This window comes from Mirounga angustirostris, unplaced genomic scaffold (genome assembly GCF_029215605.1).
Source record: "Mirounga angustirostris isolate CCGP_5_RB_7025 unplaced genomic scaffold, mMirAng1.0.hap1 SCAF_5, whole genome shotgun sequence".
In the NCBI taxonomy this organism is placed as follows: Eukaryota; Metazoa; Chordata; class Mammalia; order Carnivora; family Phocidae; genus Mirounga; species Mirounga angustirostris.
Window position 1 is genome coordinate 78,891,763 of NW_026991713.1, and position 22,604 is coordinate 78,914,366.

The window sequence follows — 22,604 nt, forward strand, 5'->3', positions numbered from 1 at the left end:
AGCCTCCAGAACTGTGAGAAAATAAATTTCTGTTGTTTAAGCCACCCAGTCTTTGGTATTTTGTTATGGCAGGCTGAACAGGCTAATACATTTTCAGATTATAAATTTGGAAGAAATTTTAACTATAAGAATTGAGAAACAATAAAACAGGCTACCAAAAAATTAATAGACCGTATACAGTAAGATGTGTCGACTCTTTTTTACAAATTCCAATATTAACATTTACTCTAACACCTAGTCAGTGGTATTCCTTCAGTTATATGTGTTAAAGAACTCATACCTGCTCTTTTTCAAGCATATCAGCTTTTCTCAATATCTTCATTGCATAGATATGGCCTGTATCTTTCTTCTGGACCAGCCGCACCTAGAATGTAAAAATTGACCATGCTATCAATGTTAAACTGTCACTACTATTGATTTAGGAGTAAAAGGTAAGTCCTTTTAAAGGGATCAGTGTTGCAATTTGCCATTGCTTATATTTTAGGAATTCTTAAAATTAAACTATTCTGATACATTACACTATTTTAATACATATTAACCTATTGAAATACATATTTTAAACTATCTTAAGCTACGTATTTTCAACAGCAGTGTCTTTAAAAAGGAAGTAACCTCTCCAAACGCTCCTCTTCCTATAACTTTCAGAGACTCAAAGTCATCCAAGCCAAGTCGGGTCCTCTTGAGCCGTAAGAACTCTGTTTCCTTTCGGGCATGTTGTGATCGGCGTAACTTTTTCTATTAAAAAAAGACAATTTAAAAGGATGATTCTAAATTTAGATTGCTCTAAAGGAAGCCTGTAGTATTAAAAGATAAGATATGTAGAATGGGGGCAAAGTATCTTAAGTATTATATACGAGTGTTAGAACTTATTTATCAAAGTTGAGTATTTGTTAAGCATGGAAAGAATAAAACAATCTAAAGAAAACATTTTTTTATTTTCACCAACTGATAAATCTTTATTCTTGAGGTGGACTCCTTTACATATTTCATCTTAATGAAGTTCATCTTGTATTTCATGTATATGCTAACTTAATTCATAAATAAAAGTTAAGCTTTAGGAAATGCTAATAGTATTCTCATCATGAATTTTACAGTCAGGCAATCTACTTTGCTTCAATTCCCTAATTTCCAGGTTGTTCTGTCACAACTCCTGAGATTTAGGACACCAAAATAATACCACAGCAGTGTTTCCATGGAGATTTACTTATGATAGAATTTTTTCTTAAATAAATTTTAATAAACTGCTTTGAGATTTGGCACACAACTTCCTAAGAATATGAAATTGCAAAATAATAATAATAATGACATAAAGAATTCATTAAAATATTCAAGTCAGGAATTTCATAATGTACTCTCCAAAGATCACCAAAAAATAACAAACGCTGATAAGAAACATTATGAAATACCCGAAGGTTATATTTGGAAGAGGCGTTCACTTCACTGTTCTAAACGTCATTTTCCCCCTGACCAAACAAAACTCTGTCGACCTTCTGTTAGGTCCTGGTAGAGGTCACATATAGTAGGAAATAAAGAAAATCAAAAAAATTAAGCACCTGTTCATGGTCAACTGAACCCTACCAGGTTTTCAGGAGTTCCATTCTGAGGGAAAGGCAAGTCGACACGGCCATCACAGCTCAGAAACACTGCTTTTAAATGCAGCTCAAGGTATAACCACTGAATGGTGTCTTCCTACTCCTGTGTCTGTTTTCAAAAAGGTATGGCAAACTATCAATCAATTGGAAACAGGTAAATGTGCATCCCAGTGCAATGGAATTCTGAAACTTCCAACAAAATTAATCTAAGAAGATGCAATCAAGAAATTGTATCTTCGATTTAAACATCTTTAAACAGCTGAATGAAGTTACACACTCAGGCACATCAATGGTGGAAACAGTGAAGACTATTTTTTTGTTCAAAAATGCCCACTGAATGATTTTTTAAAAAAATAACTGAATTACTATAGTAAAACAACACTTGATCTTAGCCAAAAGGCCGAGCCCAAAAAAGCAGGGTCAGACTAATTAAAAAGGCCACATGGTGGCACTACAGTATCATGTCTTTCAAAGCAAAAAAGAGGTTTCGGGAGGTTTGTTTTAATTACATAAATGAATAAATATAAGAATTTTGAAACTCTTTCTGGGTCTCTGACTTTATGGACGATAAAATGGAGTATGATTGGGTGTAGTTTCAGAAACTTGTCTAATCTGAATGGAAAAGATGATCTCATTACATACTTTCATAATCATGCTCAAAATCAACAGAAGAGAGGCTGCTAAAGAAAACAGTGCTCACTAATATTTAATAGCTTGTGTAATGCAACAAGTAAACAATGTTTATGTAGTTTGGGGCACAGCTATTTAATGGCAAAAAGGGAGAATCACAAGTATATGAAGCACAAAAATGAGACCTCGCTATAACATTGTTACATTACTTAAAAAAAAAAAAACCCTATTCCATGACATTAGTCTTTTTTTTTAAGATTTATTTTTATTTTAGAGAGATAGAGAGTGGGTGCGAGCAAGGGAGAGGCAGGCAGAGCGGGAAAGCAGATCCCCTGCTGAGTGGAGCCCGAGGCCCCACAACCCTGAGATCATGACCCGAGCCAAGACCAAGAGTCCAGAGCTTAACTGACTGAGCCCCCCAGGTGCCCCCCATGATATCAGTCTTCAAATCAGTGTTGCAGTCCAGAGGGAGGTAAAGCAAGCTAGCATAAAAAATAGACTGATGGAGCACCTGGGTGGTACAGTCAGTTAAGCATCGGACTCTTGGTTTTGATTCAGGTTGTGAGATGAAACCCCGTGTAGGGCTCCGCACTCAGCTGGAAACTCTCTCTCTCTCTCCCTCCCTCTGCTCCTCCTGCGCACACACACTCTCTCTCTCTCTCTCAAATAAATAAATCAATCTTAAAAAAATATATTGATGACATGATGAGCACTGAGTAATGTACAGAACTGCTGAATCACTGACACTGTACATCTGAAACTAATATAACACTGTATGTTGACTATACTGGGAATTAAAATAAAAAAGTTAATAAACGCAAAAAAGTATACTGATGAAAAAAAAACATGTTGATGTATCTGCTCATGATTTGTGTAGATTAAGTAGCCTTGAAAAACAAGTAACATTTTTGTGGTAATCATATCCTTTCTCGCCAAAGAGGACAACAAAATCTGTGGGCAGGCTTAACATTTCATGGCTCCCTTTTGCAGCTTAAATTTATTTTGTTTTTCCATCAGAGTGAATAATATTCCATGTCTGATGGGATTTTCCTAAGTGAGACGAAACTAGACATACATTGTTTTCTTCCTTTCTCCATTCCTTTTTAAATGGGTGTTCCTCAAATTCTCGATCTATGGGATGCTCAGTTTTTGTATAAGACAGTGCAAACAGAAGTTCTGAGATCTGAAAGAGTTCAGCTGGCAACTTCATCTCTGCATATATGCTCTACATGACCACATCACATGGTTTAATTTTCACAAATTATTTCACAAAGATTTTCTATTTTGAATGAATTAAGGATAAATACTAGTTTTCAATTTAAAACTAGATTTTTTATAAAACAATTTTATTTTTTAAAAAATCCACCCCAGGGTGCCTGGGTGGCTAGTCGGTTAAGCGTCTGCCTTCAGCTCAGGTCATGATCCCAGGGTCCTGGGATCAAGCCCCACATCGGGCTCCCTGCTCAGCGGGGAGTCTGCTTCTCCCTCTCCCTCTGCCCCTCCTCCCGCTTGTGCTCTCTCACTCTCTCAAATAAATAAAATCTTTAAAAAGAAAAATCCACCCCACACAATGATAGTTACAACATATTTTATATGAAGGTTTAAGAGAAGGTATCTATTTTGTAGAATTTGACATAATCTAAGACCTAGCACAGGGCCTAACAATAAGCATTTGTGGAATTAAAATATCTTCACAGAAAAGTTTTAGAAGTTTTACAGTTATTATGGGCCACTATTTTTAGATATACATCATATCACATTTTCTACAAGTTAATTAGAAGAATTGAAGAAAATAGCTCTAAATGTATTTAGCACTTCCTAGTGCAGAACAGAGGTTGCTAACTAAAAGCTACAAACTGTATTCAACCTACAGATGTGTTTGATTTGGCCTGCAAGAAAAACACTTGAATTATTTGCCGATATTTTAAAAAAGCAGGTGATGTCACATAGAAGTCCAGATTTCCAGCCTCTCTTGAAAAACAGGAACTTGGCCACACTGGGCCAAAGAGGCAGTCAGTCCCCCTTTGATGGACATCAGGTCTCTAATTGGTCACAGTCTCCACCATTGATGCCAGTCATCAGGTGACGAGTAGAATGGGGCTGGTGCTCCTGTCTCCTTTCAGTGAAGTTGAAAAGGGGTGTGTTTTTATCAAAAGATAAACTGTGAGGATCAGATATTTCAGAAAAAGAAAAAAAAAGTCTATTTCTTTGTGGAAGTGAAAAAAAAATAATCTTAGGAGTTGAATGTGCAAACAAAGTGTGTTGGATCAAAAGAATATATAACCTAAGATGTCATGAAAACAACCCAGCCAGCTTCCCTCATTCACGTTACCTGCTTGACCCCCTAAGCATCTGTTTTTATGATTTCTCCCTCCAGATTTCCAATTAAGATCTTATGCTTAAGATTTCTATATATATTACAAATATATATGTAAAATATGTAAATATGATGTAGAATATACATTAATATAATTATAAGATTATTAATAAGAAAGTTATTAATACTAATGAATAAATGAGAAAAGGTTTGCTTAGCTTTATTTTTTCTTTATTGATTGTAATACAGATCTAAATCGCTACCTTTCTCATTTAAAGTTTAAAGAATATAATTAAATGAGTTTTTAAAACGTTTATCATAGTAATTTTAGGCAAATAATTTGGGTTTTCTAGATTGAGTCAACTAACAAGGTAACCACGTTTGGTACAAATCATAAAACATTTTATTCAAACAGTGCCAGCAGAAAAATAAAGGAATAGTCCTAGGAGAGGTACAGGGAAGATTAATAATGGTTTGATTTCAAATCATCATTTGGACGACCACTCTTAAAGTACAGAAATTCTCTTCTGATCACTGAAAACTGTTAAGCTAATCAATCTCGGTTGTATCTCCCTATTGCCTAGAAAACAAAGTGTACATTTCTTAGTAGCCTAGCCCTTCCATATGTGCTGTCAATTTACCTTGCTATTTCCTTTACTGCATCCTTTATAGTTCATTGTTCTGCAATTATTTTGTATTTATCTTTTGATTCTAATGTAAATCTACCTATTTTTCTAAGATTGAAATCAATTGTTACCTCTTCCATGAAACCTTTTCTGATCCATCCTATATAGAAAATCCCTGTATTTTCAAAGTTTGCCACATTCTATCATGTATATGTATTTTTACACACACACATACATCATCTCTCCTTGTAACTGGTAAACTCCTTGAGGGAAAGGTCATTGTTTCTTTAGTCACCAAATAATTATTGTATCTATAGCCCTCCGCCATCCCTAGAGGTATAAAGCTGAATAAGACATTACGGAGTTTCTACTGTGGGGAGAGGATATTTAGAGCTGCCACAGGGATAGGAATGGTGTTCATGCAGAATGTAGGAAGACTACCTCAAGAGATTAGACAAGATTTCCCAGTGGAACTGAGGCCCGAAGTGAGGCCCAGAGCTTCCTGAAGAATAAAGGGAATTGGGTAAGAGTAAGGAATTTCTAAGCGACAGAAATAGCCTATGAAAGGTCCACAGGCAAGAGCGTGGAAGTTAAAGTAACTCAGTAGTGGTGGTCAGCATGGGGGTAGGGGACAAGAGATGAGGCTAGGGCGAGAACGCAGAGGCCAAACTGTGAAGGCTCTTGCACATTAATGTTAAAAGTCTACCCTCATCCGAGAGTACTCAGGAGCCAATGAAGGGTATTAAGCAAAAGAGTGATGTGATCAAACCCGTTTTTAGATAGAACTCTGGGTGGAGTGTGCAGAAAACCTGGGGGTGGGAGTGGGGCCCAGACTGCAGGAAGAGAGCCCAGCTGGGGGCAGTTTTTCTTCAAGTGAAACACACAGTAATTTAAAGAAGGGGAGAGGCACTGGACTAGAGAACTGGATGGTTTTAAGAAATATTCGGGAAAGGGCGCCTGGGCGGCTCAGTTGGTTAAGCGACTGCCTTCGGCTCAGGTCATGATCCTGGAGTCCCGGGATCGAGTCCCGCATCGGGCTCCCTGCTCGGCAGGGAGTCTGCTTCTCCCTCTGACCCTCTTCCCTCTCGAGCTCTGTCTCTCATTCTCTCTCTCAAATAAATAAATAAAATCTTTAAAAAAAAAAAAAAAGAAATATTCGGGAAAAAATGTGAGAAGATTTGGCGATTCACTGATTCTTCTTGGAGCCCAGTTTTCTTGTCCCATGCACTTAGGATACTGTAGACCCTGTTCACTCAATCTATGTTCTCAGATTTAAAACAATAAAAAGCTGCCTCCTTTTAAAGATCTCCATCATAGCAACAAAGTAAGAAGCCCATATTCAAATGATGAAATCCACATTACCTAAGTTATAAAATTATCTGATATCAATAAATGAAAAAGTCACTGGGGTTGCCATTATACAGTAATTAGTCCCCCCCCCCCACCCAACTAACTTTCTTGGGCTATAACTGACATACATATAACACTGCAAGTTTAAGGTCTACAATGGGATGTTTTAATGCACACACATATCATGAAATGATTACCACAATAAGGCTAGTTAACATATCCATCGCCTCATATAAGTAATTTTTTTTTTATAGTGAGAACATTTAAGATCCATTCTTAGTAACTTTCAAGTACATGGTATCATTAACTACAGTCACAGTAATTACAGCTAACATTACCTCTTCATCTGCCAATCCTTCCTCTTCCATGGCCACTTCTAATTTCTTCTGCCTTTTCAAAGAAAAAATAATTTAAATTTTAAATACATTCCTAACTACTCCCATTTAAGAAATGTTCACTTATTTATTCGAGTTTACCACTTCAGTTTGCTATGCTAAAAAAAAAAAAAAATCACGCTGAATCAAAATAATTATTAAAAATAGTTTTCTTTCTCAAAATATAAACCCAACACAGATTTCACTTTCTCATATTGGCCAAATGAAAAATTTGCTTCTAACGCTGCTTAACTCAATGATTAGCAAAGATGACTAATGTTTTAATAAGGAAAATCTGTTGTCTAATATTCAAACCACCAAAATCATTAACATTTATCAGTGTTTACACTAGAAGCATATAAAAGTAACTACAGTGACTAAAAGTATAAATATTTAAGGTGGATATCCCTGTTTGAACCCTGATTCTAATACTTATTAACTAAATGAGCTTATGGAAGTCCTTCATTTAAAGTCTAAGCTTGATTTCCTAATCAGTCAAGAAAAAATGTTCAATGCAATTGAGTGTATTTTATTCTAATTCTTCAAAAACTGTACATAAAAAAAAAAATGAACCACCAGAACATTTGCTTTTCTAGGTATAGCCAAGTCCAGTTATTCGTCATTTTTAAATGACACCGCCGAAGTTAGTTAAGCTAAGCACTGCAGGGGGATGCGGAGGAGAAGGGGAGGGGTTGGGTGGATGAAGTAACTAGTAACTACAGAGATGGTTGTGATACAAATTGTGCAACTCATTTCCAACTGAATATTCGTTATTTTACTTCTACTGTATTGGTTTTTCCTAAAGATAAACCTGAGAGAGCTCTTCCTAATTAGTTTTGGAGTATGTTAGAATAAGACTAACTTTCCAGGATTTACCTACATGGAATATAAGGGTTGAGGATTGAAATCATCATATACATTTTTCAGCATTTGTCATTTATGTCTATAGGTAAGCTCTTTCCTAACCCATTATTCTTATGGAAAATTCATAACAAAAATATCTAAAGGCTGTTCATAAATCAGCACCCCAATGGCAATGACACCTGCCTACTTCCTCAACAGTTGTAATACACACCTTTGTGCTTATCTTGCTCATTTTTATCTTTTATTTACACACTGTTTTCCAAAGCCCAACCCTTAGAATGGAGCAAGCTCTGTGCCTGTCGTCATGCCCCTCTGGGCCCTGCAGAGCTGCTTGTTGAAGGATTCTGAGTTTTCTCCTCTACAGACAGAATACACAGTGGAGGACCACCACTAATCTGGGAGGGTCCATCAGTATATAGGCAACTTCATTCTTCTGTCAAATCTCTACTGCCCCCCTTCCTCACTGTTGCCAAGACTACCACTTCATGAAATCATCCCTTACTCTGGAGAGAGAGGCAGTAACCTTCATCCGTTTCTACCATATCTAAACGAGAAGACCTGTGGCTTCTCTTGTACCTGCAAAGAAAACAGTGTTCCTCCTAAATGCCCTGGACATTTAGTTCTGATTGGTACTTTATTTGGCTTATGTATTTATCCAATTAGTTAAGCCTTAAAAATTCATCACATGTAGTCTTAAAGTATAAGCTTTTAGAAAATATGAGTTGAAATATGAAATACGACTTCCATGGCACCAAGCTGAGACTGCCATTTTTTTTTTTTTCTTCTTGAAATAACAGCAGATACTTTTATTCTTACTTTCCTTTGTTTGGAAATAGAGGGCAAAACTGAATTACTGAAAGATTTCATCAGGAAAAGACAAGGAGCGTTCAAAATTCTGATGCATAACTTCAGCGTCTGCCTTCTAAAAAAGCAGTCTTTCTTTCCCTGATTCTCTTCTACTTTGTTCACTCTCCCTTGGTGATTGGATGATTTCCAGAGACTTCCATTGTATTTACAATTAGTATAATTACTCAGACGTTTGGATTCATTTCTAACTGATTGTGTGGTTTCTATTTGTGTCGACTTTTTGGTGTTTTAGTTTTTCTTTTTCCCTTGCCTTATTTTGAACCAGGATTTTTTCCTCATTCCATTGTTTCCCCTCTACTAGTTTGGAAGTTATAAACTCTATTAGTCTGAAATGAATCAATCCTTAGCCCCTCTGTATGTTGTACCTCTATAGCAGAGATACAAAGATCTCTAGGAACACTTTAATTATACTTACTTCCCTCCTGATAGTCCACCGCTGGAAAATATTTTAATTCTACTTTTAAAAATGTATAAGACATTATCATTATTGTTGTTTTTGGTTTTATGCTATTCGTGTTGAGATTTATCCACACATTTACATTTAGATCTGTTCGTGATCGCTTTCCTTCAGCCTAAATTGAATCTTCTGGAAGTTTTGCTGATGGTGAATTTAGTTTAACCTGCTTCCACTCCAGCCTCTTTCATCTCTTCCTTTAGGAACTTTGGTTAAAGATGTTAGCTCTACTCGCTATTCTCCTTCATATTTTCCAACTCTGTGTCTCTAGGTTGACTTCTGAATAATCACTTAAGTTTTATTTTCTAGTTCAATTCTCTGCTCAGCTTGGCTGATCCATAGTTAGACCTGTCCAACATGTCATACCCAGCTAGGCACCACTTTTGTCAATCTTTCTTGCTCCTAAGTTCTATTCTATTGTTGTCACGATCCTAATTCAAGCCTCCTTTCTATATGCCTGGACTACATCACTAGCCTTTCCTGTTTCTTATTTCTCCACCCACAACCCATTCTGTACATCACAACTAAAGTACTTTTCTAGAGAAACACCCATGATCACTGATTCTGTTTAAAAATCTTCAAGCCTCTCTACTCCCATGAGAACAGCTACATTAACAAAGCATCTAAGGCTCCCAGGAAATGCTGAAATCCAGCTCGAGGTAGACTGGCTCTTGCCTGACCCAGCACCAAAGGCGATTTCTTCTGTATGTAATATCCTTCCTCCGGCTCTTTTATCTCCTTCTTCTCCCATTAATGCATGTATAATTAATACTCTTCCTTGAGAGCCCTGATAAATGCCTCTACCATTTATGACGCCCTCCCAGTTACTTTGTCAAAAGCAATCTCTCCCTTCTTTGCCCTTCTCTTAGTGATGCTTTTCACTCTTTCATGTAATATTTATGGGCCTTATCTCCCTCTTCAGAGTTTTCTGAAGGCAAAATAACAGGTCGTTCATCTTTTTATTCTTCTACCTTCACTTACACTCTATACATGTTTTTGGATAATAATATTAATTATTCATAAAGTATAAAGATATATCATAATTTCATGGTTGGACATGTTTTACTGAAGATATCAGCTGACATGTGATTTAAGTATATGGGTGCACAGGACAAGAAACCATGCTGCGAAAATAACTAGAGACACTGTCAGTATAGGAAACCTAAAAACAGCATACAGGGATCCACAATATTTGTATTATTAATGGACAACACGTTTACACCCCACTTGCAACCTAACGGCTTATTAAACCAAACAGAAAATTCTGACCAGCCTTTACTATACCTGGTTTCTCTCTCTTCATGCTGTAAAATTAGGTTGCTGTAAAAATTCTCCAACGTGAGCTTGGCCACAGTCACTCTTTCCCGGGTATGGTTGCTCATAGGAAAGGTGCTTGTAGTCCCTGCTGTCATTGCCATAGTAACAGAAACTGAAACAACATATAAACACAAATTGGTCAGTAGAAAAACACTTTCTATCCCTCATAATAAACTCTGGAGATGGTTTAATTTCTGCTCAGCAAAATTCTACCCTAACAATTGAGACTTCCAAGTCTTTCACATTATAAATAACACAATGCTAGTAAAGAAAGAGGAAGCAATAGAAATTATTTTTGTGTTCGCACCACCAGGGGTGAGTAAGAGTCAAGAAGCACCAGGCCACACACAACACGGGCATATTTTATACAAAAGGTTGTAGTCAACAAGCATTCAAAACAATAGGTTCAATCACTAAATAAAATCCACAAGATTTTGTTAATGCATATGCCTGCACTAAACGTAAGTCTCCGTAGAGTTCATGTAGTCCAGTTAAATAGTAAGAAGTAACTTCTGCCATAGAAATTCTAGGAAACATGAAGCAGTGCATCAAATCTGCACACAAACATCAGTCTGAAGCAATTCTTACATATATACGCTTTACGGGTAAACTGCTTTTAAAAACAAGCCCCTTTGAATGGAGCCCTTGTTGCCCTATTTCATTCTGAACTCTGTCATTTCAGAAAGCGCTGTAACAAGGTCGGGTGTACTTCTCCAGACTGTGAGGTCCATTTCATTTCCAAATGACACTCAAATGTCCATAGGAATCAGGCAGAAAACACAAATGAATCAAGGCAGGTGACAGTAGGGATGTTTTGGGACCTTAACTGAGCAATGTGTGTCTACTTAAAGCCATTCAAGTGCCAACTTCGAAAAACCACTGGGCCAGCCATTTGAAGTACTGGTTTGAAGAAGATACTTTGGACAGTAAGACAAGGAATGTAGCAAAATGGCTGCTTCGTGGGAGGCGGGGGGCAGGGGACAGACTGAACTGTGGTGGCTGCTACTGGTGGGCACTGACCCTAAGAGACTTGTCTCCTACAGTCTACATCAGGATCGAAAAAGACTAGAATGGTTTCATACAGTAAAGAGGTTTTTGCTTATCTGGATGGAGATCATAACAGACCTAGAGAAGATCCAGAATGCCAACAGTAAGCATCCAACATTGTACTATTACGATCATTGGGGGAAAGCATTCCCCCAAACCTGATACCTACTCCCCAACACCCACCTCTCCCTAATTACGTGAAGATACAGACCCCGGGTATGCACCTGAACTTCAGTAGACTCCAGGGATAATGGAATGAACCAAAAGACCTTTCTTATTCTTCAGTGTCAAGGAAGTCGAGTATAGGCTGAAAGTATACAATTTAACTCAGGCAAATTCCTGGTTCCACTGCCCTCTTACTGGCTTTATACCTCAATGTACTGCATAAGCCTCAATGTCATTATGTCTAAACATGAATCTATTATTTTAGCCTCACAAACTTGTGCCTCTGCTGACTACTCTAAAGATCTTTAGAATAAGAAGTTGATCATGTCACTTGTTTAAAATCAATTCACTTCTCCTCACTGCCCATAGCAAATCAAATTAGCTTGGCATGATAAACAGAGGCAACTCACAGACACTGAATGGTTGTGCCTATCAGGAATCGTACGATATGTGATTCATTGATTTCTCCCTTTTTTCTCCAGAGGATTTAAGAGAGTGGCCCTTCCTATGCACGAGTGCATTTCCTCCTCACAACAGGAACTGAAGCTCAGAAAAGTCACAAGGCTAGTGTGCTGTGGAGTTAGGATCCAACTCCAAGTGCTGTCTCCAACTTGCCTGTCTAGCCTTCTCTATTGCCCCACCCCGCCCCCTCTTCTCCCAACATACTCAGTTCTTTCCTGCCTCCAAACCCTTGTATGACCTATCCCCAATCACTTCTGACCTTTAAGATCCAGTTTAGCTCAAGTCTTCCTGTGATGACTTCTCTAACATTTGCTACTGAAAGAGCCGTAACATTTGGTATTCTTCCATGTGTGTTGCCTAGCATCTGTACCAATATATCTCAGATACTGGTATTTAAGCACTCATTTCTCTCTCCCACTAAAGTAGGAGCACCTCTGGGCAAGAATTTTTCCCCATTCATTTTTGAGTGTTCACCACACTAGCACTGTATCTGACACATAGTAGGCTTTAATGAATGAATGAGTCAACCTGTCAATGGGGGGGGGGCGTGGAGGAAGAGCTGAAACAATTGGCAAAAAATACACTATAAAGGTTGGCTAATACGCAACTATAGCAAAAGAAATTACTGAACCTAGGAGTCAGAAATTTCGAGACCTAAACCAGACCCTGCTGCTAATGATTGTAAGGTCTTATTCGAATCACTAGAACACTGAACTCAAGAGGGATTTTATAGTATTTGCTCTGTCTGGTTCACAGGTGTAGTCTAAGGCCATCTGAGATGATACACAGCAAAGCCACAATGGCTTATACAAATGTAAGACATAATTTGAGGCACCTAGTTTAATTTTTTAATGTGTTAAATCCTTTAACATAATGAATATTATTTTTAAGAACAATAAAAAAATAAAAACAAATGGAACTCAAGAATTATCATGGCCAAATGATTTTTGAGTACTCAGATCTCGCTCTTCTTGGAATGCTATCTAAGGCAATGCTGCCACACCATCTTCAGAAACCTCAGAATCAATGGATTCATGTTCTGTATTTCAGGATCAGATGTAGAAAAGTCAAAGAAGGAAAAGTGGAACAGGCAGGATATACAGCAGACACCGTGAATCCCACATAACTGGGATCTGAGGATGGAGGGAAGGCCGAGGAAGATGGAATAGAAGTTGAGGAATTCAAATAAATTTAGGAAATTAAAATTAAACAGAGTTAAACAAGTGTCTTATTTCAAGACTTCTCATCATCTTTAATATGCTAATATGCATCTTAAATCCTCAAAAAGGGGAGAGATATAAAATCTGCACTAGTATCCTAAAGAGCTTCCTTTAGGCATATGAAATTTAAGTTCATAGATAATTCTCATAAAGCACAAATAAAGAAGTGCCTGTAACTTTTTTTCAACATTTGGAGGGGGAGCGCGAAAAACTTAGAAGCTCCAACACAGAGCAATACCCAAGGATTTCATAGTGTTTTCTCATTTGTCCAGAAGATCTGTACCTGATAAGGAATTTTCAAATTGGTTTGCCAGTTCCTAGGAGGAAAAAAGGCCAAGACCCAACTATGGCTGTCCAAGGTGTGTATGTTCCTTTCAAAAAGTGAATGGTGAAAAAACAACCAACCAACCAAAATCTTCTGTGGTGCCTCCTAATAAAAGCACAAAGAAATAACACGTAAGTAATGCTTGTAAAGTCAGAAAGAAAGATGTGTGATGAACTCAGGGAATGGCCTTGTAAGGCAGCTGACTGGCTGCCAAGGGACCTCGTAGAGCAAGCTCTGGCCTTCCGCTTCCAGAGACCCAGAGCAAACAAATTCTGGAAGCTACTTTAGCCTAACAGAGTTCACAAGGGACTGATATGTATGACATAATAGCAATTTACTGAATTACACAATAAGATTGAGCAACAAGGAACAGAGACTTGCATCTTCTGGCCAATGTATTCCATCCTTGTAGGCAAGCTAGATATAAAGCCTTAATTAGGATCAGAAGATTGCTTGGTGAGCATGGCATCAAAACAAAGAGAACTGTTATTTAATTTAAATGTTTAATGGCATCAGACTAATGCAGATTCTTAAAAATAAATAAATAAAAGACAGATCACTATCTTGCCCACGGTACTTTAAAGTAGCTGGAGATGGCCAGCATTAAGCTCTCCTGCTGACTGGGCTCTCCCAGAATGAAGCAAAATTGAGGAGCTAGATATGGGCAGAATTATTACTGAGCAAAACTTTGAGGGACACTTTTGTGAAACATGAAAAAAATTGCTAGGCAATTCAAAACAATTCTAAACAGTAATTGTGTGCATCAACAGTACAGAGCAATATTAAGTTTTTTTAGATAAAAATGTAAGAACCTGAGATCTTTATAAAAGAAGGATAAACAAAAAATCAGGTTTCTCCCATCATAAGAAGATGTAATGAGTTTAACTCCAAAATCCAAAGGTGGATGTTGAGTAACGAAAAACAATTTCCAGACACTATATCATCTAATCATGATTAATTCTTTCCACTCTGCTTTATACATACATACCTGCAAGTATGTATACTGTGTTTAAAAAACAAATCAGAGCAAAACCTATTCACCTTTGTATTCGTCTTTGTAATGAAAGTATTACAACACCTGGCAAGGTGCTGAGCACATAGTAGGCATTCAGTAAATGATGGAACAGAACTCAAATTTAATGGAGTTGAAATTATATGTTTCATATGTAATAGTTTCCTTTGGATTAAAAACTACAGAATCATTTAGTGTTACGTTAACTTCAGGAAAAAAACACTACTTGAGAGATATAATTGCAGAAAAAGCCAAAGTCCCACCCTTAGTCTTAATTAAATACTATCCTTTAGAAATTAGCTTTAAAAACAAGAAAAAATAATTTCCTTCTAACCAGACACAAATAGGCTTTAAAATTTTCAAATTAAACAAAACCAAGAATAGAAGTGACCAAATTATTACAAAGAATGATCTAGATGACTGGCACTTATTATATTGCAAATTTATTCCTCTAATGGATTTAACACTGTCCTTTGTCTTTTACTGAAGCCCTTTCTTTAGTCAGAAAAAGAACAGGATACAATTTGCAAGTCTAGAATTCCTGGACTGCTAAAAACAACACTAGGTGCCCTTGAATTTCCTGTTCACGTGTTTTCTCCAGACTCCCCTATTCATTAATGGAGACGCTACCAATAGTTAAGTCCGACATTCTTTCATTTATCAAGCCTGGGGAAAGGAGATAACAAATCTGGCACTAAGCTACCTATAAATAGATGTGGTGTCTCCAACCATTTACCATCAAACTTCTGAAGTAGGAAAACAGAACTGCTTTACCTGACTGGCAAAACACACTACTTAACTGGGGATTTCACCTTAGTTTCCACATACTACATGTCAGAGGAATGAGTATCCTTAATGCTACCATACTGCCTTGGAGTAGGAAAACTTTTTTTTTTTTTTTAAGATTTTTTTTTTATTTATTCATTTGAGACAGAGAGATACAGAGAGAGAGAGAGAGAGAGAGAGAGAGAGCATGAGCAGGGGGAGGTGCAGAGGGAGAGGGAGGAGCAGGCTCTCCGCTGAGCAGGGAGCCCGATGCAGGGCTCGATCCCAGGACCCTGGGATCACGATCTGAGCCGAAGGCAGAGGCTTAACCATCCGAGCCACCCAGGCGCCCCGGAAAACTTTTCTAAATGCATGTAGAAAATGCAACCATAATGCCCTAAGCTACGACAGGTCCTCAGACTGGATACCATATATGCCGGGTCCCTAAGCATAGAGCAGCCACAGTCTCCTTCCTCTGGGCAGTACATTCAGAAGAGTAAGGAATTTGGTCCGGTGAAGGCTCGAGTTGCAGCACTCACTCCTACTGACTGGATCATTTCCAACTAACATATCCTGTGGGTTTACACTATGTGCCAGCACTGCACACGTTACGGAGAATACTAAGATGGATAAAATTTAGTCCCTGCCTTAGGGAGTTCACAATCTTATGGGGATGCAAAGAAGGGAGAAATTAGCTCTCCAAGGGTTTAAGAGTAGTCAAAGGTTTCATAGAAGAGGAGATACTTGAACTGAATCTTGGGGTGGGTGGGCAGGACTAAAGGTTCACAAGTCAGATGAACAGGGCAGAGGAGGAAGAAGTCTAAGGGTGTGAAACAGACTGACACACAGGAGTGTAGACATGGCTTGAGTATATTCAGTGAAATAGCAGAAGATGAAGGTGGAAGGACAGGTAAGAGTCATAATAAAATACCTTACTGCCATGTTAAAATATACTAAGCATAAATGGGAGCCATTCAGGGCTTTTAACCAAGTGAAAAGTAACAGCCAACAAATAACATTTCCTGAGGGCTTATTACCCAAGTATCAAGAACTCTCCTAAGAATGGTACATATTTTAATGCAGTTAAAACTCCTGTCACCAGCAAGACCCTAAGACCTGAACTCTACTGCCCACCTGCATGTACCTACCTACCTTTGTCCCCCATTTTCCTTAAGTTCTTATTTCCAGGTTATCTCTCAACTCAGGCAAAAGACCCAATGGGCATAGCATCCCATGATGGAAACCAAAACTACCCCTCAAGCTATAACAACTGCCATGGGGAAGAGCTCCAGAGGCCCAGGCCACCCAGACCAGTTTGAGCTTATCCACCAACTCACACAGGTGCATGTGCAAATGGACCATGTGGTGACCAACAGCGACCTCTACCTCATTATCATGCTAAATTCCCCACCCAAGAAAGAGCACAGGCCTCATTAACATAACATACAATGTATGTATAGGCATGCTTCCTTGAGGCACACGTGTGACCCTGCCTGTACATACGATGACAAGGATCCCCTTTCTAAATATTCATCCTAACCCTAAATAAAAGGAACCCGTTCACACTTGCTTGGGGAATCACAGCTTTGGAAATTATTCCCCATGATCTCCTTATCTGCTGCAAATAAAGCTGACTTTGTATGACAACTCTACCTGATGTAGTTTCTATCTGTAAGTCACCAAGGAGCTAACTCATGTTAGTTCGGTTACATAACTACCTCTAAAATCCTATCTGATTGGCACTTCAGATAAAGAATGCTAGTATAGGGAGGATAGCAACAAGGCTGGGAGTAGATTAGATTGAAGGAATGCAAATCAGGTTAAGGGGACGCAATAATAAATAAATAGTCATGGGTTACAAACTTGTGGCCTGCAGTCATATTTTTGTTTGGCTTGCACTGTGACTTAGAATATTAGAAGATTTCACTTTAGAATTCAGATTTCTGGTCCTCTTGAAAAATCAGCTTGGTCAAATATGAGCCCACATGACTGCCTGGAACAGAAAAGCAGCAGCCCCCCTGCAATAGAGGACATCCTGCCCAAGTCCACCAACTTTCTACTCCCTTTTGCCCAACATCCTTCACACATTTTATTACCTGCTTCTGGTAAGCATCTGAAATCACAATCTTTGGTTTAGTACAAAATAATGAGGGCCTAATTTATGATAGTAGCAGAAAAGATTAAAAGAGGGGCTCATATATTCAGCTGGAAAGACTGAAATCTATAATTACCTCTGGGTTTCAGATTGGGATGAGCGGGTAAATGGTGATACCATTAATAATAGGAATTATGAGAAGATCTAAGTTGGTAGGGAAAGAAAATAAGTTCAAGTCTGATTCTGTCTGAGTTATATCACCAGACTCAGTTTAAAACTTATGCCTTAAAATGTGAATTTTATTTTATTTTTTTTAAAGATTTTATTTATTTATTTGAGAGAGAGAGAGAGAATGAGAGACAGAGAGCACGAGAGGGAAGAGGGCAGAGGGGGAAGCAGACCCCCCGCTGAGTAGGGAGCCCAATGTGGGACTCGATCCCGGGACTCCAGGATCATGACCTGAGCCGAAGGCAGTCGCCTAACCAACTGAGCCACCCAGGCGCCCTAAAATGTGAATTTTAAAGATTTACATTTAGAAATGAAAAAATTATCCTGTTCCCAAAAGTAGCAAAGAGAAGGGGATGAAGAACAACATTCATAAAATACCTAAGAATACCTTGATCCAAAAAAAAAAAAAAAAAAGTTAGCCTTTTTATGAGGAAATCTAATCATAGATTGTGGAAGGAAGGGAAGAATTATTCCATTAATGGTGTTGGAACAACTGGTTATCTATTTAAGCAAGCCAGATGTTCATTCCACTCCAAGGGTCAAAATAAATTTCAAATGGTTCAAAAGTGTGAACATAAAAACTAAAGAGAAAAAAAAAAAGGAAAGAAAAGGGGAAATAAAGTAAAAAGAAAAGTTTAACTTCAAAAAAATTACAAGAAAATATAGATGAATAACTATCTGATCTTTGAATTGACAGGAACTGTATTAAAAAATCACAATAAGGGGCGCTTGGGTGCCTCAGTCTTTAAGCGTCTGCCTTTGGCTCAGGTCATGATCCCAGGGTCCTGGGATCGAGCCCCACATCGGGCTCCCTGCTCAGTGGGGAGCCTGCTTCTCCCTCTACCACTCCCCCTGCTGGTGTTCCCTCTCTCGCTGTCTCTGTCTCTGTCAAATAAATAAATAAAATCTTAAAAAAAAAAAAATCACAGTAAAAATAGTGCTACATATCATTATGTAAAAATTTGGAATATACATATATGGATATATGGATATCAAACAAGATTAAAAGACAGTATTTTGGGGGAAAACTGCAAAATAACTGTATATTAAAGGTATATATTGAAGTATAAAGGTATATGTTAAAAGTAAATTCATTTCTTAAAATGTATGAAAAGCTTAAAACACAACTTTTTAAACATTAAAGTTGTAAAGGGAAAATAAGGACCCTAATAATAAAGAAATAATACTGATTGACAATATAGAAATAAAAATAGCTAACATCTAGAAAATGTTCAATTTTCCCAAGTAAATCAAAGATATGGAAACTTTAAAATAATATATTTGTTCCCTATGTGAAAAGAGCCATAATTTAGGGAGAAACCCTCTTGGTCCAGGCTACCATGAGATGACCTTCTCATACACCATCTGTGTTTGTGTGTGTGGTTTTTTTCTAACTTTATTGAGATGTAATTGACATATAACATTGTGTAATGTTAAAACATACCAAGTAATGATTTGATTACATACAATATATGCATAAATCATGAAATGATTACCACAGTAAGGTTAGTTATCTATCACATCGATAGTTACAATTTTTGTGTGTGTGGTGAGAATTTTTAAGATTTACTCTTAGCAACTTCCAAATATACAATACAGTATTGTTAACTATAGTTACCATGCTGTACAGTACATGACCAGAATTTATAATTGAAATTTTGTACACTTTAGCCACCTCTACCCATTCCTCCTCCAACTGCCCTTATCCCAGGGCCATGGCAACCACCAACCAAACTGCTATTTCTTTTCTTTTTTTTTTTTTAAGATTTTATTTACTTATTTGACAGAGAGAGAGAGCACAAGTAGGCAGAGAGGCAGGCAGAGGGAGCGAGAGAAGCAGACTCTCCGCTGAGCAGGGAGCCTGATGCGGGGCTCGATCCCAGAACCCTGGAACCATGACCTGAGCCGAAGGCAGTCGCTTAACGGACTGAGCCACCCAGGCGCCCCCAAACTGCTATTTCTGAGTTCAATTTTTTTTAGATTCCACCTGTAAGTGAGATCATACAGTATTTGTCTTTTCCTGTCTGATTTATTTCACTTAGCATAATGCCCTCAAGGTCCATCCATGTTGTCACAAGTGGCAGGCTATCCTTTTTTATGGCTGAATGATATTCTATTATATCGAAATACCACATTTTGTTTATTCATTCATCCATCAGTAGACACTTAGGTTGCTTCCATGTCTTGGCTATTGTGAATAATGCTGCAATGAACACAGGGGTGCAGCTATCTCGAGACAATGATCTCGTTTCATTTACACATACCCAGAAATGGAATTACTAGAACATAGGGTAGTTCTGTTTTTAGTTTTGGGAGGAACCTCCATACCAATTTATATTTCAACCAACAGTGTATAAGAGTTCCTATTTTTCCACATCCTCACCAACACTTGCTATCCTTGATAATACCTATTCTAACAGGTGTGAAGTAATACCTCACTGTGGTTTTCATTGCATTTCTCTGGTGATTAGTGATATTAGCCACCTTTTAATCTACCTGTTGGCCATCTGAATATCTTCTTTGGAAAAAAAATGTTTATTCAAGTCTTTGTCCATCTTTAATCAGATTATTTACTCTTCTTGCTATTGAGTTACATGAGTTCCTTGTATATATTAACCTCCATCCTGAGCTTTTCTTTGCTGGGAGATTTTTTGATTACTGATTCAATCCCCTTACTCATTGTTGGTCTGGTCAGATTTTCTATTTCTTCAGGATTTGGTCTTGGTAGATTGTATGTTTGTAGGCATTCATCTATTTCTTCTAAGGCTATCCAATTTGTTGGCATTTCATTGTTCACTGTAGTCTCTTACAATCCTTTGTATTTCTACAGGATCAGCTGTAATATCTTCTCTTTCATTTCTAATTTTACTTGAATCCTCTCTTTTTCTGTTAGTCTAGCTATAGGTTTCTCACTTTTGTTTACCTTTTCAAAAAACCAACCAAAAGTTTTGTTAAGCTTTTCTATTGTTTTCCTCATCTCTACTTATTTCTGCTCAGGTCTTTATTAATTCCTTCCTTCAGCTAACTTTGGGCTTAATTTATTTTTCTTTTTGTAGTTCCCTGAGGAGTAAAGCTATGATATTTGAGATCTTTTTTCTTAATGTATGCATTTATCACTATAAACTTACTATAAACTCTTAGAACCGCCTTTGCTGCCTCCCATAAGTTTGGATATGGTGGGTTTCCATTTTCATTTGTCCCATATTTAAAAATTATTTTTCTTTTGATTTCTACTTTGACCCACTGGTTGTTGAGGGGTGTGTTGTTTAATTTTCATGTATTTGTGAATTTTCCAGCTTTCCTCCTATTATTGATTTCTAGTTTCACATCATTGTGGTCAGAAAGATACTTGATATAATTCCTGTCTTCTTGAATTTGTTAAGACTTGTGTTGTGGCCTAACTGTTGGATGGCATGTTTTTGTTTTAGTCTGTTAGGTCCATTTGGTCTAGTGTTATTCATATCTGCTGTTTGCTTATTGATTCTCTGTCTGAATGATCTATCCATTATTGAGAGGGGGTATTAAAGTCCCCAACAATTACTGCAGAGCTGTTTACTTCCCTTTAGTTCTGTCAGTATTTGTGTTATAGATTAGGCGCTCTGATGTCAGGTGCATAATTATTTACAGTTGCTATATATTCTTAATTAACCCCTTGGTCATTACGTAATGACCTTCTCTGTCTCTTCTGACCATTTTTAGCTTAGTCTATTTTGTCTGATTTAAGTTTAACTACCCTGCTTTTTTTCAATTACCATTTGCTTGAAATAACTTTTTCCAACCCTTCACTCTCGGTCTATTTGTGTCCTTAAAGCTTAAATGAGCGTCTTGTACTCAGCACATCACTGGATCTTGTTTTTTAATCCATTCGGTCATTCTGTGTCTTTTGATTGGAGAATTTAATCCAATTATGTTTAAAGTGATTAATGACAGGTAAGGACTTAATATTGCCATCACTGTTTTCTGTTTTAGATATCCTTTCTTCTTTGCCTCGTCTTTTGCTACTTGTTTTATGAATGATGACTTTTTCTTTTTTTGGCAGTATGCTTTGACTCCTTTATGATAATCTTTTGTGTTTCTACTATAGGTTTTTTGTGGTTATCATGAGGTTTACATTGATAACATCCTATTTTTTAATTATTATGTTCAATTAGCCAACGTATATCATTAGTTTACATCCTATTTTAAGCTAATAACAACTTAACTTCAATAGCTGACAGAAACTTTATACTTTAACTTCTCTATCCCTCACATTTTAGGTTACTGGTGTTTTAATTTACATCTCTTTGATACTGTGTATTCAATAATAAGTTACTGTAGTTATGCTTATTTTTAAGATGCTTATTTTTAAACTAGAGTTGTGCATTATGTTGTGAATTATGTGTCACCATTACAATATTTAAGAATGTGACCAGTGGGGGCACCTGGGTGGCTCAGTTGGTTAAGCGTCTGCCTTCAGCTCAGGTCATGATCCCAGGGTCCTGGGATCGAGTCCTACATCAGACTCCCTGCTCAGTAGGAAGCGTGCTTCTCCCTCTCCCTCTGCCTGCCGCTCTCCCTGCTTGTTCTCTCTCTCTCTCTGTCAAATAATAAATACATAATCTTTAAAAAAAAAAAAAAAGAATGTGACCAGTGAGTTTTACACACTCATATGTTTTTATGTTAAGTAGCATCCTTTTATTTCTACTTGAAGAACACAACTTTAACATTTCCTGTAAATTATGTCTAGGGGCAATGCTTTTGTTGATTTGGAAAGTCTTTATCTCTCTTCCATTTGTAAAGGACAGCTTTAGGGCATATAGTATTCTTGGTTGACTGGTTTTTTTTCTTTCAGTATTTTGAATATATCATCCCATTTATTCCTGGACTGCAAAGTTTCTTTTAAGAAATCACTTAT

General features: G+C 37.4%; 1 protein-coding gene across 1 annotated transcript in view; it reads right to left on the reverse strand.

Moving 5' to 3' along the window:
* STK38L (serine/threonine kinase 38 like) overlaps window positions 1-22,604 on the reverse strand; it is an 83,106-nt gene that overhangs the window by 18,654 nt on the left and 41,848 nt on the right. Inside the window, exons 2-5 of the mRNA XM_045873721.3 lie at window positions 10,359-10,503; window positions 6,854-6,905; window positions 613-735; window positions 281-364 (exon numbers count right to left, since the gene is read on the reverse strand). Of these exons, the coding sequence (XP_045729677.1) occupies window positions 281-364; window positions 613-735; window positions 6,854-6,905; window positions 10,359-10,492 (393 nt within the window). The 5' untranslated portion in view covers window positions 10,493-10,503. The remainder of the gene's footprint in view (window positions 1-280; window positions 365-612; window positions 736-6,853; window positions 6,906-10,358; window positions 10,504-22,604) is intronic.